Source organism: Carcharhinus amblyrhynchos, chromosome 6 (genome assembly GCF_965287045.1).
Source record: "Carcharhinus amblyrhynchos chromosome 6, sCarAmb.v2.hapA, whole genome shotgun sequence".
Taxonomy (NCBI): Eukaryota; Metazoa; Chordata; class Chondrichthyes; order Carcharhiniformes; family Carcharhinidae; genus Carcharhinus; species Carcharhinus amblyrhynchos.
Genome location: NC_137329.1, coordinates 121,473,827 through 121,491,442, shown reverse-complemented (window position 1 = coordinate 121,491,442; position 17,616 = coordinate 121,473,827). Strand labels below are relative to the sequence as shown.

Genomic DNA, 17,616 nt, shown 5'->3' with positions numbered 1-17,616 from the left:
ATCAGTGCTGGGTCCAAATGGGGTTCCCAGCCCACACTTACCAGCAGGGCGGCACGGTGGTTAGCACTGCTGCCTCAAAGGTCAGGGACCTGGGTTCAATTCCCAATTTGGATCATTGTCTGTGTGGAGTTTGCATGTTCTCCCCATGTCTGAATGGGTTTCCTCTGAGTGCTCTGGTTTCCTCCCACAGTCCAAAGATGTGCCCCTTAGTGTTTCAGATGTATAGATGAGAGATTAGCAGGGTAAATATGTATTGTGGGATTAGGGCCTGGGGTGGGATTGTTGTCACTGCAGACTCAATAGGCTGAATGGTCTCCTTCTGCACTGTTGGGTTTCTATGATTCAGTGTGTAAAACGGTGCAATCTTCCCTCAGGTGGCTCCCAACTGGATGCCTCTGAGCATGCCATCCTATTAAGGACAAGGGGCAGATTCTCAATGCTGCCAGTCAGAAGGCCGGCAGCTCTGCAGTTCCAGCAGGTGAGGTGAGAGATGCTGAAGCAGGTGGATACCAAGAGGTAGCCTTAACATGGAGGTATACATTAAAAGTTAAAATTCTTAGAAGCAAAGGCATTTGCCTCTTCAAAGCAAAGGGAAAACCACCCTGGGTACAATGTTGATCACTAGGTGCCGCCTTTCTGCTGGGAGGCCATTTCCATGTAGTTGGTGGTATCTGCACATGGAAGAGGCGTCTCCACAACCGGCAAAATGCCCGCATGCTCATTAAAAAAATAAAATGTAATTAGGTCCATGATCAGCTTAATAGGCTGCCACCTTCTTGATGTAGATAGCCATTCCGGGTTCCTGTTTGCCCAGGGGAAGACTTCCCCATGAGAGAAATGCATCACGCAGCTATCCTGACACAGCAAATCCCAACCCATTTTCTCACATTCATCCCCGATACATCCCCTCTACCCTCAAGCTTGCCATCTTGCAGTGAAGAAAATTCAGCCCTTAAGTGTCAGTCTGGATTACATGCCCCAGCCCTGGAGTGAGAGTTGAATCCAGGACGTTCTGACTCTGAAGTACGAGACAAGTGGCTGCCCACCGAATCATTGATAACTCAGAGTTCAGTGGTGGTTAGTAAGAGGGGAGTTGCTGTGGTTACAATGCTTCTTTTTAACCCCTGACCTCCCATTTCAGGCCTTGGTTTTTCCCCAGCGGTCTAAGCCAAAAAATTCCTCTCCCTCCTTAGAAGAACCAACCACTTAGAGGAGCTCATTGCTGTTGCTCAATGTCAGGCAGCTGGTGCTATGATGTTTAGCCTTCTCATTATGCCATTTACCTTGTTATTTCAAAGTGTAGTTTGCCCCAATATAACCAGAGAAACCACTGTGCACATTCCTCTAATAGTAACAACAGCATGATTTTTTTGTGCTATGTTTGCAAATACATGAGACAATAATTTGCTCTTTGATGGTGCTGTTTGTCTGTGCATTGCAAGAAATCTCACAACACCAGCTTAAAGTCCAACAGGTTTATTTGGTAGCACAAGCCACAAGCTTTCAGAGGACTGCTCCGAAAGCTTGTGGCTTGTGCTACCAAATAAACTTGTTGGACTTTAACCTACTGTTGTGAGACTTCTTACTGTGCTTACCCCAGTCCATCGCCGGCATCTCCACATCATGCCCATGCATTGACAGAGCATAAAACTTACCTCCAGCACCTGCACGCATGCCCTTATCTTGAGCCATCCTGCGAATTTGCTTCTTCAACTCGAGTCTTTCCTCCTCCAGGCGTTCAACCTAAATTAATGAACATTATAGGTTTTTGGGCTTTTAAAATGGGATGGTCCTACAAAATATTGTGACAAACCAATTGCAAGACAATTAAGGTGATTAACAAACCTCTTTTAGTAGAACTTGATTCTCAGCTTGAAACTGCTGCTGTTTCAAGTACTTGGTTTTCCTAAATTCACTCAGATCAATTACTTTGTTTGCTTCGAGGCCTAAACACAAATTATTTTTATTATTGCAAGAAGAAACAGAACATTTAATCAACCTGCTTCATCAGCAGAGTTCAGGAAATAGGGGGCAAAATATCACTGGTGTTGACAGTTATTATGATGGACTTTAGTGGCACTGGATACTGATTTATATTCCACTTTCCGGGTTATTACTGAAAGAACATAAGAACTAGGAGCAAGAGGAGGGCATCTGGCCTGCTCTGCCATTCAATAAGATCATGGCTGATATTTTTGTGGAATCAGCTCCACTTACCCGCTTGCTCACCATAACCCTTAATTCCTTTTCTATTCAAAAATGTATCTATTCTTGCCTTAAAAACATTCAATGAGGTAGCCTCAACTGCTTCACTGGGCAGGGAATTCCACAGATTCACAACCCTTAGGGTGAAGAAGTTCCTCCTCAACTCAGTCCTAAATCTGCTTCCCCTTATCTGAGGCTATGCCCCCTAGTTCAAGTTTCAGCCGCCAGTGGAAACAACTTTCCTGCTTCTATCTTATCTATCCCCTTATAATCTTATATGTTCCTATAAGATCTCCCCTCATTCTTCTGAATTCCAATGAGTATAGCCCCCGTCTACTCAGTCTCTCCTCATAAGCCAACCCTCTCAATTCTGGAATCAACCTAGCGAATCTCCTCTGTACCTCCTCCAGTGCCAGTATATCCTTTCTGAAGTAAGGGGACCAAAACTGTACACAGTACTCCAGGTATGGCCTCACCAGCACCTTATACAGCTGCAACATTACCTTGATGTTTTTAAACTCCATCCCTCTAATAATGAAGGATAAAATTCCATTTGCTTCTTAATTACCTACTGCACCTGCAAACCAACTCCTTGAGATTCCTGCACAAGGACACCCAGGTCTCTGCACAACAGCATGCTGCAATTTTTTACCATTTAAATAACAGTCCATTTTGCTGTTCTTCCTAACAAAATGGGTGACCTCACATTGACCAACATTGTACTCTATCTGCCTTGCCCACTCACTTAGATTATCTATATCCCTTTGCAGACTTTCAGTATCCTCTGCACAATTTGCTCTTCCATCCATCTTATGTCATCTGCAAATTTTGACACACTACACTTGGTCCCCAACTCCAAATCATCGATGTAAATCGTAAACAATTGCAGTCCCAACACTGATCCCTGAGGCACACCACTAGTCACTGATCACCAACCAGAAAAACACCCATTTACCCCCCACTCTTTGCTTTCTGTTCGTTAAGAAGGTGCCTCACAATGATATTGGGAAGGAGTGCCTAAACTTTTTCACATTCATTTAGCTCACTTAGGTGCACGCAGAGAGCCTCAAAGGAACCAGCTACAATATTTACATCCACTAGACCTCCTATGGCATTGTTCATGGTCTGCAAGACGATACTGAGTAGAGAAGGGGACAGTGAGAACAAGAACGAGAGAGAAAAAGAGAGACGGGGAGGGAGAGAGAGAAAAAGAGAGACGGGGAGGGAGAGAGAGAAAAAGAGAGACGGGGAGGGAGAGAGAGAAAAAGAGAGACGGGGAGGGAGAGAGAGAAAAAGAGAGACGGGGAGGGAGAGGGAGAAAAAGAGAGACGGGGAGGGAGAGAGAGAAAAAGAGAGACGGGGAGGGAGAGAGAGAAAAAGAGAGACGGGGAGGGAGAGGGAGAAAAAGAGAGACGGGGAGGGAGAGAGAGAAAAAGAGAGACGGGGAGGGAGAGAGAGAAAAAGAGAGACGGGGAGGGAGAGAGAGAAAAAGAGAGACGGGGAGGGAGAGAGAGAAAAAGAGAGACAGGGCAGGAGAGAGAGAAAAAGAGAGACGGGGAAGGAGAGAGAGAAAAAGAGAGACGGGGCAGGAGAGAGAGAAAAAGAGAGACGGGGAAGGAGAGAGAAAAAAAAGAGAGACGGGGAAGGAGAGAGAGAAAAAAAAGAGAGACGGGGAAGGAGAGAGAAAAAGAGAGACGGGGAGGGACAAGGAAAAAGAGAGACGGGGAGGGAGAGAGAAAAAGAGGGACGGGGAGGGAGAGAGAAAAAGAGGGACGGGGAGGGAGAGAGAAAAAGAGGGACGGGGAGGGAGAGAGAAAAAGAGGGACGGGGAGGGAGAGAGAAAAAGAGAGATGGGGAGGGAGCGTGACAAGGGAGCAAGAGATTGAGAGATGGGGGAGAGAGTCAGAGTGGTAAACTATAACCACAGCATCGGTGGAAAATGTTTACCCATCCATTTTCCATTACAACTGATTACAAAGACATTTTCAATACTGAATGTTAACATTGAAGCATGGCCAAATATTGTGACAACAGAAAGTGAATTGGGTGAACAAGAGATGCAATAAATGTTTTTATTCTCATCAATTTGCCTTTTTTTTCCACTGCTGCTGAACATTGGGTTGCTTTAAGACTGCATTTGTTACAATAGTTCTTTCTGAAAAGTGTATTAATAGTTTATTAAATGATCATATGCAGAAGTATTATCTCCATATCATGTAAATTATGATTTGTGAATCAGAACTAGAAACAAAAGACAGAGATAGATAGGTTCTTGGTCAATAAGGGGATCAAAGGTTACGGGGAGAAGGCAGGAAAATGGGGATGAGAATCATATCCACCATGATTGAATGGCGGAGCAGACTCGATGGGCCGAATAGTCTAATTCTCCTCCTATATCCTCCTATGTTATAATTCAGACTGATTCTCTTAAGCAGAGGATTCGGGAAGTCTTTTACAACGTAGATACAGTTTACAAAAAAGATGCAGTAAAAACTGTCCTGGGGGGAAGGGGGGAAGTCTTGCTCCTCCTTGACCGGAGGTAAATATTGATTTAAATTAGGTACAAGAAAATACAATTTCCAAAACCATTCAGGGCAATCCCTGATGTTCCATTTCACAGATGGCAAGAGGTACTGTGGACCTGGACCAACATCACTGAACACAATGGAAGCTGGAACTTTGGGATGGCTCAGTAGGCCATTGGGAGCTGCATGTTCCTGACACAGCATACTACTCAAATTGAAAACCCTCTGAGTGCTGGCATTGAAACTGAGCAATACTATTAATTTAAATTCAGTATATTTGAAACAATGTGAAGTTCAATGTAGAAAACCACTATCACTTGTCGATGAGGAGAAGACATTGAATGCATTTGGTTATCACTAATAAGCTCATAATAATCTTAACACACACCTAAGCGTTCCCGGAAGTTTTCATTTTCATCCAAAACATCATTTATCTTCATTTCGAGCTTGTTGATCTCCCTAGTCATCATTTCAATTTGATGATCTCGTATTTTGATATGGTTCTTGCATTCTTTAATCTCTGCAACAGCATTTTCCAGTCCATATACACCCTAGTGCAGAATTATACCAATCAGCATCCGTGTTTCACATAAATATAAGAACATAAGAAATAGGAGCAGGAGTAGGCCATCTAGCCCTTCGAGCCTGCCCTGCCATTCAATAAGATCATGGCTGATCTGTTGTGGCTCAGTTCTACATTCCCACCCTCTCCCCATAACCCTTAATCCCCTCGCTTATCAAAAACCCATCAACCCGTGCCTTAAAAATATTTATCGAGGCAGCCTCCACCACCTCAACGGGCAGAGAATTTCAAAGATTCACCACCCTTTGAGTGAAGAAGTTCCTCCTCAACTCCGTTCTAAACCGCACCCCCCTTTATCTTGAGGCTGTGCCCCCTAGTCCTACTGTCCTTTCTGAGCAGGAAGAGTCTCTCCACCTCTATCCTATCCATCCCATTCATCATCTTATATGTCTCAATGAGATCTCCCCTCATTCTTCTAAACTCTAACGAGTACAAGTCTAGTTTATTCAGCCTCTCCTCATAGCTCAACCCCCTCAACTCCGGTATCAGCCTAGTAAACCTCCTCTGCACTCCCTCCAAGGCCAAAATATCCTTGCGTAAGTACGGCGACCAAAACTGCACACACTACTCCTGCTGCGGCCTCACCAATGCCCTATACAGCCGCAGCAAGACCTCCCTACTTTTATATTTAATCCCCCTCGCTATGAAGGCCAGCATCCCATTCGCCTTCCTGACCACCTGCTGCACCTGCAGGCTGGGTTTTTGCGACTCATGCACAAGGACCCCGAGGTCCCTCTGCACCGTTGCCTGCTGCAGTTTTTCGCCATGTAAGTAATAGTCCTTCCTACCATTATTCCTACCAAAGTGGACCACCTCACACTCGCCAACATTAAATTCCATTTGCCATTTCCTGGCCCATTCGCCCAGCCTATCTAGATCCTTCTGTTATGCCAAGATGATACTAGCATCAGGGTTTAAGGGAAATGGAACCAAGGTGAGTAAATGTGCTTAAGATAGTGTACCCATAATCTAAATGAATGAGGGAACACACTGAAAAAATCCTGTTCCTGTACTCCTTCCAATGTTAAGCGTTACTAAGGTAAAAACATGTGTACTTAAATGTGAAATGTATCGTTTCGGATATATTTCACATCTTCAAAAATACCCAAGGAGAAAACGACGTGGTAATCCTGTTTTCTAAGTGATATCGATTGAGAGAAAAATATTGGTTTGTCACTCCTGAGAGAATCCTTCAGTACTTTATTGGGAATTGTAGCACGTACTGGACCAGTAATCCAGAGGTCAGGATTAATGACATTGAGACCCCAGTTCAAATTCCACAATGACAACTGGGGAATTTAAATTCAGATTCCAGAAGCTGATTCCAGTCATGGTGACCATGGGTTGGATTATACACTCCCCAGCTGGCGGGTCTGAAGGCAGCAAACCATGTTAAATCTAGCAGGAGGCCTGCCCATTATCTATCCTCCCCCCACTAACACCTCCTCAATTTTATCAGCAAGGGTGGTGTTGGGAAACCCTGTCTGCCAATGGGCCAATTGAGACCTTTAGGTGAAGTTCAATCTGGGAGCAGGAGATGCCAACATCAAGGTCAGCAAATTTCCCTCTAATTAAGATCACACAAAATGTTCATAAAATTTCACTGGTGCATGCAGTCATTTTTTAAAAATTAGATAACAAAGTGAAAAGAAGTGATCGTTTATCAGGGGCTGGGAATGTAACAGAGGATTGGCCAGGGGCAATATTAAACCTTTATACCTTTGGTCACAGCCATATCCTTACACACATTATACAATTCTATTATGTGAAGCTTTTAATTGGCCCTCTGGGTCATTCAGAAAGCACCCCTTCAACTAAGGTGCATTCCCCACATCACCCCAAGTTCTAATCTCCACACGGCCTCTCAAACACCAGCTTCCACCTATCTTGCCTACCTTCTGACCCCCTCACACAATGTTTTGATCCATCACTAGACGTTTCCTCAAGCCCTGATTGCAGTACCATCAGTGGCCATCTCTCACATTGGCACTGCCAATATTCTGTGAGGCAGGACTTGCTGCCGCTGTAGGGAAAAAATCTTGCCTCCAGCATAATGATGGCCAATTGATCATCAGTATTCTCCTGGGCAATTCTTTCCGCCATTTTAACCAAGGAGGCCAGGTGTCCCATTTAATTCAGCCCATATAACAACTGAATTGTCGGAGGAACATATTTGGCTCACTAAGGTCCTTTGGGAAATGAAATCTACTGTCCTCACCTGGTCTGTGACTACAAGTCATTGAAATATGGTTGAGTTTGCCCTCTGAAATGGCCTAGCAACTATCTCATTAAAGACAACTAATGAAGGGCAATAAATGCTGGCCTTACCAGTTAGGCCCACATCCTGTGAATAATGAAACAAAAATACTGTATATCCACTTGAGGGGGAAGACAAAGCTTTAGTTTAATGTTTCATCTGAAAGACAGCACATCTCTCATGATTGCACTGAAGGGTCAGTCCAGAATATAGAATGTTTGAAGCGGGACTTGAACCCACAAAGTTCTGCCTCAGAGGCTACAGTGCTACCATTGAGCTAAGAGTACATTGCAAACTTATTGAACATTTTTACAAAAAACAATCTTCAAATTAAAGCTACGTGTTCCATATCTTTAAGCACATGTCAATCAAATGATTAGAAGAAGCTGCAATGCAACATTGGTGAAAATTAATAGATTTACTAAGGGGTTATAAATTTGACACACCAATGTTTTACAAGTGTTTGAATTAAGATAATACAATGTTCATGAAATTTCATTGATGCATGCATTCACTTTTAAAGAAAGATAATAAAAAAGTTAAAAAAGTACAAATTTGTCAAAGACTGGGAAAGTGACAGAGGAACGACCAGGGTCAAAGTCAACCTTTACATTTTTGGTCACGTCCACAGCCTTCCATAAGCTGTATGTACTTCTGATTAATGAAGCCTAAGTTTGCCAATGTATGTCTTGCTTGGCAGCAACCATAAACCAGAGAAGTTACAGGAAGAAAATGCTCACGATGGCACAATCCCCATATGTGCATTGAAATCCATGATTGAATGGGATCCATGTTTGAATGGGCCATAGCTAAAAGAACCAGCGGTGTATTAGCATTATCTCAGTCCCTTGTTTCGTCAGTCCATGATTCGAACTCTGCTGCAAGCTCAGGATTGGTGAATTCCCCCCTATAAATAGTGAAATCTATAATCTGTGAATTCTATAATCATTCTCAGTTTGCTGGAATTCTTTTAAAGCCACGGTCTCCTGTTGCTAATCACTTTCAATGACAACCCTGTTTTGCATGTGTTTCGATCGTGCTATTTAATTTAACCATAGGAATAAGAGAGATTATTGGTGTACATTGTTGTGGCCACTTACAGATTCATATGCTCTCAGGTGGTTCAGCGATTCCCCCAACTCCTTGTCTTTTGCCCTGGCGTCTTTCTCTGCAAGCTCAGCCATTCGGTTGGCTTCTGCAGCTGCCTGCTCAGCTTCCCTCACCTTTTGTTGGAGTGCAATGATTTTGGACTGCTGATTAAGTGCTGGAAAATCTTAGAAGAAATCAGAATGATATTTTAGTAGCAAAGATTTGCATGCCTTCAATACAAATAATAATACAAGACCAAGACATTCTCCTTTGTATTGAAATTTTAGAACCAAGTTGTGATATTTATCCTCCCTCAAGCAGTGCCATCCCATGATAACTGCTTCAACTATCAATCTACAGTAAATTCTCATCTCAAGTTGCAGTTGCATTCCTGGATTGATTTCGTAGGAATCAGTGTTAGAGCTGGAGTTAGGTTTCTTCAGGTGTTCTTTGCCCAGAAAAATAAAAGTACAATTTTAAGTACCAAACATGCGCAGCACTGTGTATTCCTGGCTGGACTAACTTGAAAAATAAATCACTGAAGAGCTAAATACATTGAAAGTAGAAAACAAAATATCACCTAAACAAGTCTGGATAAGCATAATTTCTGTGTCTCGCCCCCATCACTCCTGAAACTCAGCTCAATCTTTTGCTCACTTTCCTTTGCCAGTCAGTATTCTTCTCTTTATCTCTTCCTTTCCAGTCTGTCTCTCTTATTTCCCACTCAGGGGATGGAAGTTTAACTCAGGGGATGAAGTTTAATTCTATTTCTCTGGGAGGCAAGGGAGGCGATTGCAGAGCCTCTGGCTCTGATCTTCAGGTCGTCGTTGGTCACCGGTATAGCGCCAGAAGATTGGAGGTTAGCGAATGTTGTCCCATTGTCTAAGAAGGGGAACAGAGACTTCCCCGGGAAGTATAGACCGGTGAGTCTTACTTCTGTTGTGGGCAAGGTTTTAGAAAGAATTATTAGGGATAGGATTTATAGTTATTTGGAGAGTAATGAAATGATTAGAGATAGTCAGCATGGTTTTGTGGAGGGTAGGTCGTGCCTTACTAACCTTATTGAGTTTTTTGAGAAAGTGACCAAAGAGGTGGGTGGGAGTAAGGCAGTTGACGTGGTATATATGGACTTTAGTAAGGCGTTTGATAAGGTTCACCATGCAAGGCTTCTGCAGAAATTGCAGATGTATGGGATTGAGGGTGATTTAGGAAATTGGATTAGGAATTGGCTGGCGGATAGGAGACAGAGGGTAGTGGTTGATGGTAAGTATTCGACATGGAGTTCAGTTACGAGTGGTGTGCCTCAGGGATCTGTTTTGGGGCCACTGCTGTTTGTAATTTTTATAAATGATCTGGATGAGGGTATAGTTGGGTGGATTAGTAAATTTGCTGATGACACCAAAGTCGGAGGTGTGGTAGATAGTGAGGAAGGGTGTCTTAGTCTACAGGGAGACTTAGACAAGTTGCAGAGCTGGGCCGAGAGGTGGAGGATGGAGTTTAATGCGGAAAAGTGTGAGGTAATTCACTTTGGCAGGAATAACGGATGTGTAGAGTATAGGGCTAACAGTAGGACTCTGAATAGTGTGGATGAACAGAGGGATCTAGGTGTATGTGTACATAGATCCCTGAAAGTTGGGAATCAAGTAGGTAGGGTTGTTAGGAAGGCATACGGTGTCTTGGCGTTTATTGGCAGGGGGATTGAATTTAGGAGCCGCAGCGTCATGTTGCAACTGTACAAAACTCTGGTGCGGCCGCACTTGGAGTATTGTGTGCAGTTCTGGTCCCCACATTATAGGAAGGATGTGGAGGCTTTGGAGAGGGTGCAAAGGAGGTTTACCAGGATGTTGCCTGGTATAGAGGGGAGGTCCTATGAGGAGAGACTGAGGGATTTGAGGTTGTTTTCGTTAGAAAGAAGCCGGCTACGAGGGGACCTTATTGAAACATATAAGATGATTAGAGGTTTAGATAGGGTGGACAGTGATAGCCTTTTTCCTCGGATGGAGAAAGCTAGCACGAGGGGGCATAGCTTTAAATTAAGGGGTGGCAGTTATAGGACGGATGTCAGGGGTAGGTTCTTTACCCAGAGGGTGGTGAGGGATTGGAATGCCCTGCCTGCTGCAGTTGTAAATGCGCCTAGTTTGGGGGTGTTTAAGAGATCCGTGGATAGGTTTATGGATGGAAAGGGTTTGGTTTAGGTTAGAGGGTCATTGTTTTCTAACTGGTCGACGCAACATCGTGGGCCGAAGGGCCTGTTCTGCGCTGTAGTGTTCTATGTTCTATTTCTCTCTTCATAGATATTGCCAGATCTGGTGAGCAGTTCCAGAATTTTCTGTTTTTATTATTCATAGGATCATACAGTCCTTACAGTGCAAAAGGCCATATGGTCCATCGAGTCTGCACTGACCACAATCCACCCCCCACCACAGGCCCTATTCCCATAACCCCAAACATTTACCCCACTAATCGCCCTGACTAAAAGTCAATTTATCAGGCCAATCAACCTAACCCGCACATCTTTGGACTATGGGAGGAAACTGGAGCTCCCGGAGGAAACCCACACAGGCAAGGGGAGAATATGCAAGCTCCACACAGACAGTGACCCAAGGCTGGAATTATTCCCTAATTATTTTCATTGATCCTTAGAATTATTTATATGCCTCCCATTTTATCATCTATGAATTTTGACACTACGCCAATGTGAAGGATTCGTTTTAGTAAGAAGGACCCAGAGGGAAAATAAAAACTAAAGCGCGCAATCCTAAAGGGGATGTGGGAACAAAGGAGTTTGTGTGCAGAAATCACTGAAGATGGCAACACAGGTCTAAGGCATGATTAATAAAGCATACAGCATCCTGGGCTTTATTAATAGGAGCATACAGTGCAAAAGCAAGGAAGTTGAGTTAAATTTGTATGTGAGGAATATGAAAGTCTTGGTATTTATGTTTTACAATGTCAGTCATATTTTCATATACGAGGAAACAAGCATGTGTGGGTGTGACTTGTTTAATTGAATTGGAGACAGTAAACTGCAAAGGTCAAAACATCAATGAAAGAGGTGTGAAGACATGTGGTTTAAAATTATAATGAACAGAGTTACGCTGGAATACTAAGCAAACAGCAAGAATGGAAATTTTAATGAGAGAGATAAGAGACGGGACTTGAAGTTAACTACTGTACTTCAGAAGGAATATATACAATTGAGAGATTGTAGATGGATAAATTTAGTGACCACAAAACAACAACAGAAATGGGTTGCTCATTGTGTAAAGAGGAACTTCTATTAGATTGTAGAAACAATAGAGTGGAAAACTAAAGGAAAGAAAAAGCATATTTAAAGTGGGACAGAAGGCAGTGGGTGGCTGTGAGATCTCAAAAAGACAGTGTGCGTTTAAATGTGTGAAGACATGGAGTGCAAAAAAGATTCATGAGAATGGTTCTGGATGAGGAACTTCAGTTACGTACTTAGATTAGAGAAGTTGGGGCTCTTTTCCTTCGAAAAGATTTGGTGGAGGTATTCGAAATCATGAGGAGTCCAGACAGAGCTGACAGGGAGAAACTGTTCCTATTGATGGAATGATTGAGAACAAGAGGGCACAGCTTTAGGTCAAATGGAAAAAGAAACAATGACGATAAGAGGAAAACCCTTTTCCACATAGCGAGTGGTTAGGATTTGGAATACACTGTCTGAGAATGTGGTAGAGAAAGGTTCAGTTGGGACATTCAAGAGGGAATTGGACTGATATCTGAAAAGCAAACAAATGCAAGGGTTATGGGGAAAAGATGAGGGAATAACACGAGGGGAACTGCTCATTCAAAGAACCTGCACAGACACAACAGACTGAATTTGGTTTGTGTTGTAACCATTCTGAGATTTATCCATATTTCTGAACTATTTATATAGAAAATATAAACAGTCCCAGAACGGAGCTCTGGAACAGAGACCAACTCCTATCCATTCTGAGAAGCTGTTTTCATCCTCTTCACTGTTGTAGCCAGTCTTCCACGCAGTTTTCTATCCCAACTTCCTAATTCCACAAGCCTTGAAAATTTTCTAATTGCCTCCTTGCCGACAGCTTTCAAAGATACATTTCCCCTACATCCGTTGTTTAACAAATCTATCTTTACTGTCATCTCCTCCATAAGAAATCCTCTGAAGTCTGAATTAACTGCTTTCAAATACTTTCTCGTTATCTAGTTAGTAATATCATCTTTAATTAAGTATTCTAGGACTTTCCCAAGCAGAGATGCTGAGTCAACTAGCCTATAATTATTAAACTAGCTCCCTTTCCCTTTTTGAAAGCAACCATTACATTGGCTACCCTCCAGCACACATCCATAATCAATGGGCCACAATTTCTAGAACACCACTCATTTTCCTCAAGATTCTTAGATTGAATGTGTCACTTCCCAGCACTATTCTCTCCTGACTCTATTTCTCTAATACTTTTTAAATATTATGGATCTACTTCTAACAATTTACAATTTACCTCCTCCTGGGTTAGACCATAAGACATAGAAACAGAATTAGGCTATTTGGCCCATCGAGCCCACTTCACCATTCAATCATGGCTGATATTTTTCTGACCCCATTCTCCTGCCTTTTCCCCATAACTCCTGATCCCCTTATTAATCAAGCACCTATCCATCTCTGTCTTAAAGACACTTAATGACCTGGCCTTCACAGCCTTCTGTGGCAAAAAGTTTCACAGATTCATCACTCTGGCTGAAGAAATTCCTCCACATCTCTGTTTTAAAGGATCATCCCTTTATTCAGAGTTTTTCTCACTAGTAGAAACATCCTCTCCATGTCCACTCTATCCAGACCTCGCAGTGTCCTGTAAGTTTCAAGAATGTCCTCCCCCTCAACGTTCTAAACTCCAATGAGTACAGACCCAGAGTCCTCAACTATTCCTCATATGACAAGCTCATCATTCCAGGGATCATTCTTGTGAACCTCCTCTGGACCCTTTCCAAGGCCAGCACATCCTTCCTTAGATACTGCTCACAATTTCAAGCTCTGTAATATTTTAGCAGTCTTAATCATCTTACATAATAATCTTGTATACAATGCATGTCATTTATTTACTTCAGAACATAATATATATATATAGATTGGTACTTGATTCTTTCTCTAGCTGCATTTTCAAGTCTTCAATGATTTGCACATTATTATTTGCTTCCTTGGTGTATTGTTCTATTTGTCCCACCAGAACTTTAATTTCATCATCACGTTCTTGCAGAATCTGTAGAAAAACGTTTATTCACTTTTTAATAGAGAAACTTTGATTTATACTGTAATACCTACATGAGGAACAAACATAAAGACAAATGAGAAAATTGATTTTAATAAGATCACAATGTATGTGGCAGAACTTAATATTGTGACAATAACAATGTTAATCACAAGTTCACCACAGCCTAATTCCCACGGCAAGTTAAAGCAAGTCAGCTGGAATATCAAACAATTGTAACCTGGGACCAAAGAAACAGAACGTTGCCATTTATGCTCTTTGAGCCTGTTCCAGCATTCCATGAGATCATGACTGACCTGAGGCCTAATTCCACATACTGACTGCTGTCCATTATCCCATAATAGTGTTGGTTAATAAAATTCCATATTCTCTGTTTAAAAATTAACAATTGATTGAGCATCAGTTGCCATTTGTAGAAGAAAGTCCCAAGCTTCTACCATTATTTGGGGGAAGAAGTGTTATTTAACCCCTGAACGATCTGGCTCTAATCTTTTTAAGACTAAGCCCTTAAGTCCTAGCACTCCCCAGTTGTTTGAAATAATTTCTCTCTTTTATCCTATCTGTTCCTCTTATATCTTAAAACATTCCAGGCAATATATCCATAATTTGTTTAATCTTCTCTTGCTGTTTAATTCTGAAGTGCAGCTAACATTCTGGTAAATCTATGCTGCACTCCCTCCAAAGCCACCTTGCTAAGATGTGGTGCCCAGAACTGGCTGCACTAATCCAAGAATGTTCTAAACAAGGTATTGTACAGCTCAAGAATGGCTTCTAACCCCCTCTCCCCCTTATATTTCACTCCACAGATATAAAGACTGGCATTCCATTAGCTACTTCTAAGTATTCACTGTAGCTATTCAGGGCATTTTATTTGTGTATTGCATGGCTGAGAAATTACTATTAGTGATATTAACAGATGAATTGTTAATAATTTGTAGGACATTCCTCTACTATTTTAATCAGATGTTAGCCCACATAAAACTAATAGGTTAATTATCTGCTTTAAAAGTGGACAAAGTGTCATACATTAAGCATTTATCCACAACATAATGCCTATAGGCTCATACAGAAAATGTACAATTCAAGGATCAAGCTCAGAAAAACCATAAAAAGCCCACTCTGAGCAGTGTTGACAAGAATGGCCAAGACCTGTGCAGAAAGCAACGGGGCAGGAATTCTCAGATGACAGGATTTCCCACCCTGCCACCAAGAGTCGGCCTAAAACACATCCTCATCAATGCTAGCTGTCCTGCAAATGTTGATTGGCTGGCGGCGTGATTTCCATCCCTCACTCAGGAGGAAGTCCTGCCTCAGAGAGCTGCCAGACAATCTGATTGGCCAGTGGCTCTAATACCAGCAGCACCAGACAGAGTAGTGAACACTGCTGGGACTACAAGTCATCCCCAGAATCTCAATGCCAGAGTCTGGGACTAGATAAGTGCAAGCAGTCTTACAGCAGGGAGAGACACTGAGGTCTGGGGCAGAAGGTTGTTCCTCGAGGGGCCAGAGTAGGAAGTGGAAGTGGGGAGCCAGGAGATGACCAGTGAGGGAAGACCATCCAAGGCTTGAACAGCATCACTCTTGGGGCAACTTCTCTGCTGCTGGACTCTTCCCACCAGCCTGAACATCAAGGTCATGTTGCAAATCACTCTCTAGTGGTCAATTATTGGGTATCATTTGGAGCAAAGGAGGGTGGGTCAGCCTCGGCCTTTCCCATCCCACTGTATGATTGGGGAGAGATCAGGGCAAGTGGGAGGGCAATGGGAAGGCTGCCTGGGGAATATTAGGGGCCCTAATTAGGGCAGTTGTGGACTCGCCAACTTTAAGGGCGTTCAAATGGTCAGTGGATAGGCATATGAATAACATTGGAATAGTTTAGGTTAGAGGGTCATTAGATTCGTTCCACTGTTTGGCGCAACATCGAGGGCCGAAGGGCCTGCACTGCACTGTGATGTTCTATGTTCTATAAAATTCTGCCCATGAGGTTTGCACTCAGAAAATTTATGTATTCCTTTCAGAGAACTGAAGAATTTTAAGCCAAGAAGGAGTAATAAAAATTACTCAAGTATATATCAGGCACGCAGGAAGATATGAAAATAGGCAGTCAATAAGATGAAGAAAGGGAAGGTACAATCTCAGCCATGAAGCTATGTATGTGTACAGCGCAGGAGGAAGTCATTCAGTGCATCATGCCTATGCTAGCCATTTACTAGAGCGATCCAAAACCAATCCATTCACTGACTCTGTCTTTATAACCATATAGCTCTTGCTTCAATTATCTTAGGGACAATATAGATTCTTACGTAAATTATTTACCCAGTTTCAAAAAAAAATTCCACGGATTCAATAAATTATTAAATGCTGGAAATGGTTTATAAAATGGTAATTTTCTCTCGAGCACAGATCTGCAAAGTAAAATTGGAATGCCGCATAGTGAGCAGAAATCAAGAAGCACCATGAAGCATTTCTTTCTGATATTATTCAACAAAGCTACAAACTTAAACATAATTTGGAAAAAAGGACCACAGGGAGAACATTTATTAGAAAGTTAATTAGGGAAAATAACAAAAGTAATGATAGGTGAAACCATTTTTAAACATTTAGTGATCTCCTCAAGTAATTTTTCCAATTGTGATCCAAAACATAATGACCAATTTCAATGCTATTAATCTTTAGTAAAGGCATTCTGTGTCAGATACAAGATTATAATTATAAAATTGCTGTTGTGCTAAATGAACAGAGTTTTGCTTTACAAAGAAAGAGAGAGGAGGAAAGCAAAGTTACAGACAGTGAGTGAAGCAAATTTGTTACCCACTTAATTATAAAGTAATAGAAATGTACTTACAATTAAGAGTTCTTCTGTGATCTATTATATGACCATGAGAAAAGGAAAGCAATAGGAAAGGATGAAGGCAAATATGTTTTTAGAAGTTGTGGGAATAGTTTACTGTTTAAACAGGTGAAAAGTAAATCTGGCAAGAAATTCAAGTATGGTATGAATAAAAAAAATTACTAAAATGTCAACATAGGAAATCAAAATTAGCCCGGTTGATGTACCTGTCGGAGGGTAATGACGCTGCTTTTATCAGAGTCAAACTCAGCAATTACTAATTTAGTTCGGAGTTCTTGCAATTTCTCTTGATACTCGAAGATTTCTTTATCCTTTGCAGACAATACTTTCTGTAAGAGGTGAAAAATAGCCTTAGACTATCAGTTACCACTGTTAATTAGAAGTTAGTTTTTCAAGAAGCAGTGGTAATTCAACACTTCTTGTGGGTAATTTATAATTTACCTTCCATTCCTCGATTTTTGCATTCACCGCCAACATCACGGGATCTTCCTCTTCCGTTACGATCTGCAGCTGGCTAGTCAGATCTTGCACCTGTTTACAGAGATAAAGTAACTGCACTGCATAAACACTGAATTCTCAAAGGCAGGTTTGTCAACTGATTTAATTTCAATCCTCCAGATTAACAAACTCAATCACCTTCTCAGCATATTACCTAGCTTTTCTTTTTAAGAAATGAGTTTTGCCTTGTCCTTAACTGAACTTGCCTATAATTCGTTACAGCAGTTATCACCATCTGTAACACTTGTCATAGGTTTGCCATGCACCATTCTGAACCTCTTATGCTGCTACCCTGCACATTGATTCAGCTTTACTTTCTCTAACTGATTATTTTATATACCCCTTTACAGATTTGA

At 41.9% G+C, this 17,616-nt stretch overlaps 1 protein-coding gene across 1 annotated transcript in view; it reads right to left on the bottom strand.

Annotated features, from left to right (window-relative positions):
- The window catches only part of cep290 (centrosomal protein 290), a 127,579-nt gene that overhangs the window by 92,223 nt on the left and 17,740 nt on the right, over window positions 1-17,616 (bottom strand). The window contains exons 10-16 of the mRNA XM_080191336.1: window positions 17,204-17,293; window positions 16,969-17,091; window positions 13,779-13,902; window positions 8,671-8,843; window positions 5,119-5,281; window positions 1,846-1,946; window positions 1,656-1,743 (exon numbers count right to left, since the gene is read on the bottom strand). Coding sequence (XP_080047462.1) covers window positions 1,656-1,743; window positions 1,846-1,946; window positions 5,119-5,281; window positions 8,671-8,843; window positions 13,779-13,902; window positions 16,969-17,091; window positions 17,204-17,293 — 862 coding nt within the window. The remainder of the gene's footprint in view (window positions 1-1,655; window positions 1,744-1,845; window positions 1,947-5,118; window positions 5,282-8,670; window positions 8,844-13,778; window positions 13,903-16,968; window positions 17,092-17,203; window positions 17,294-17,616) is intronic.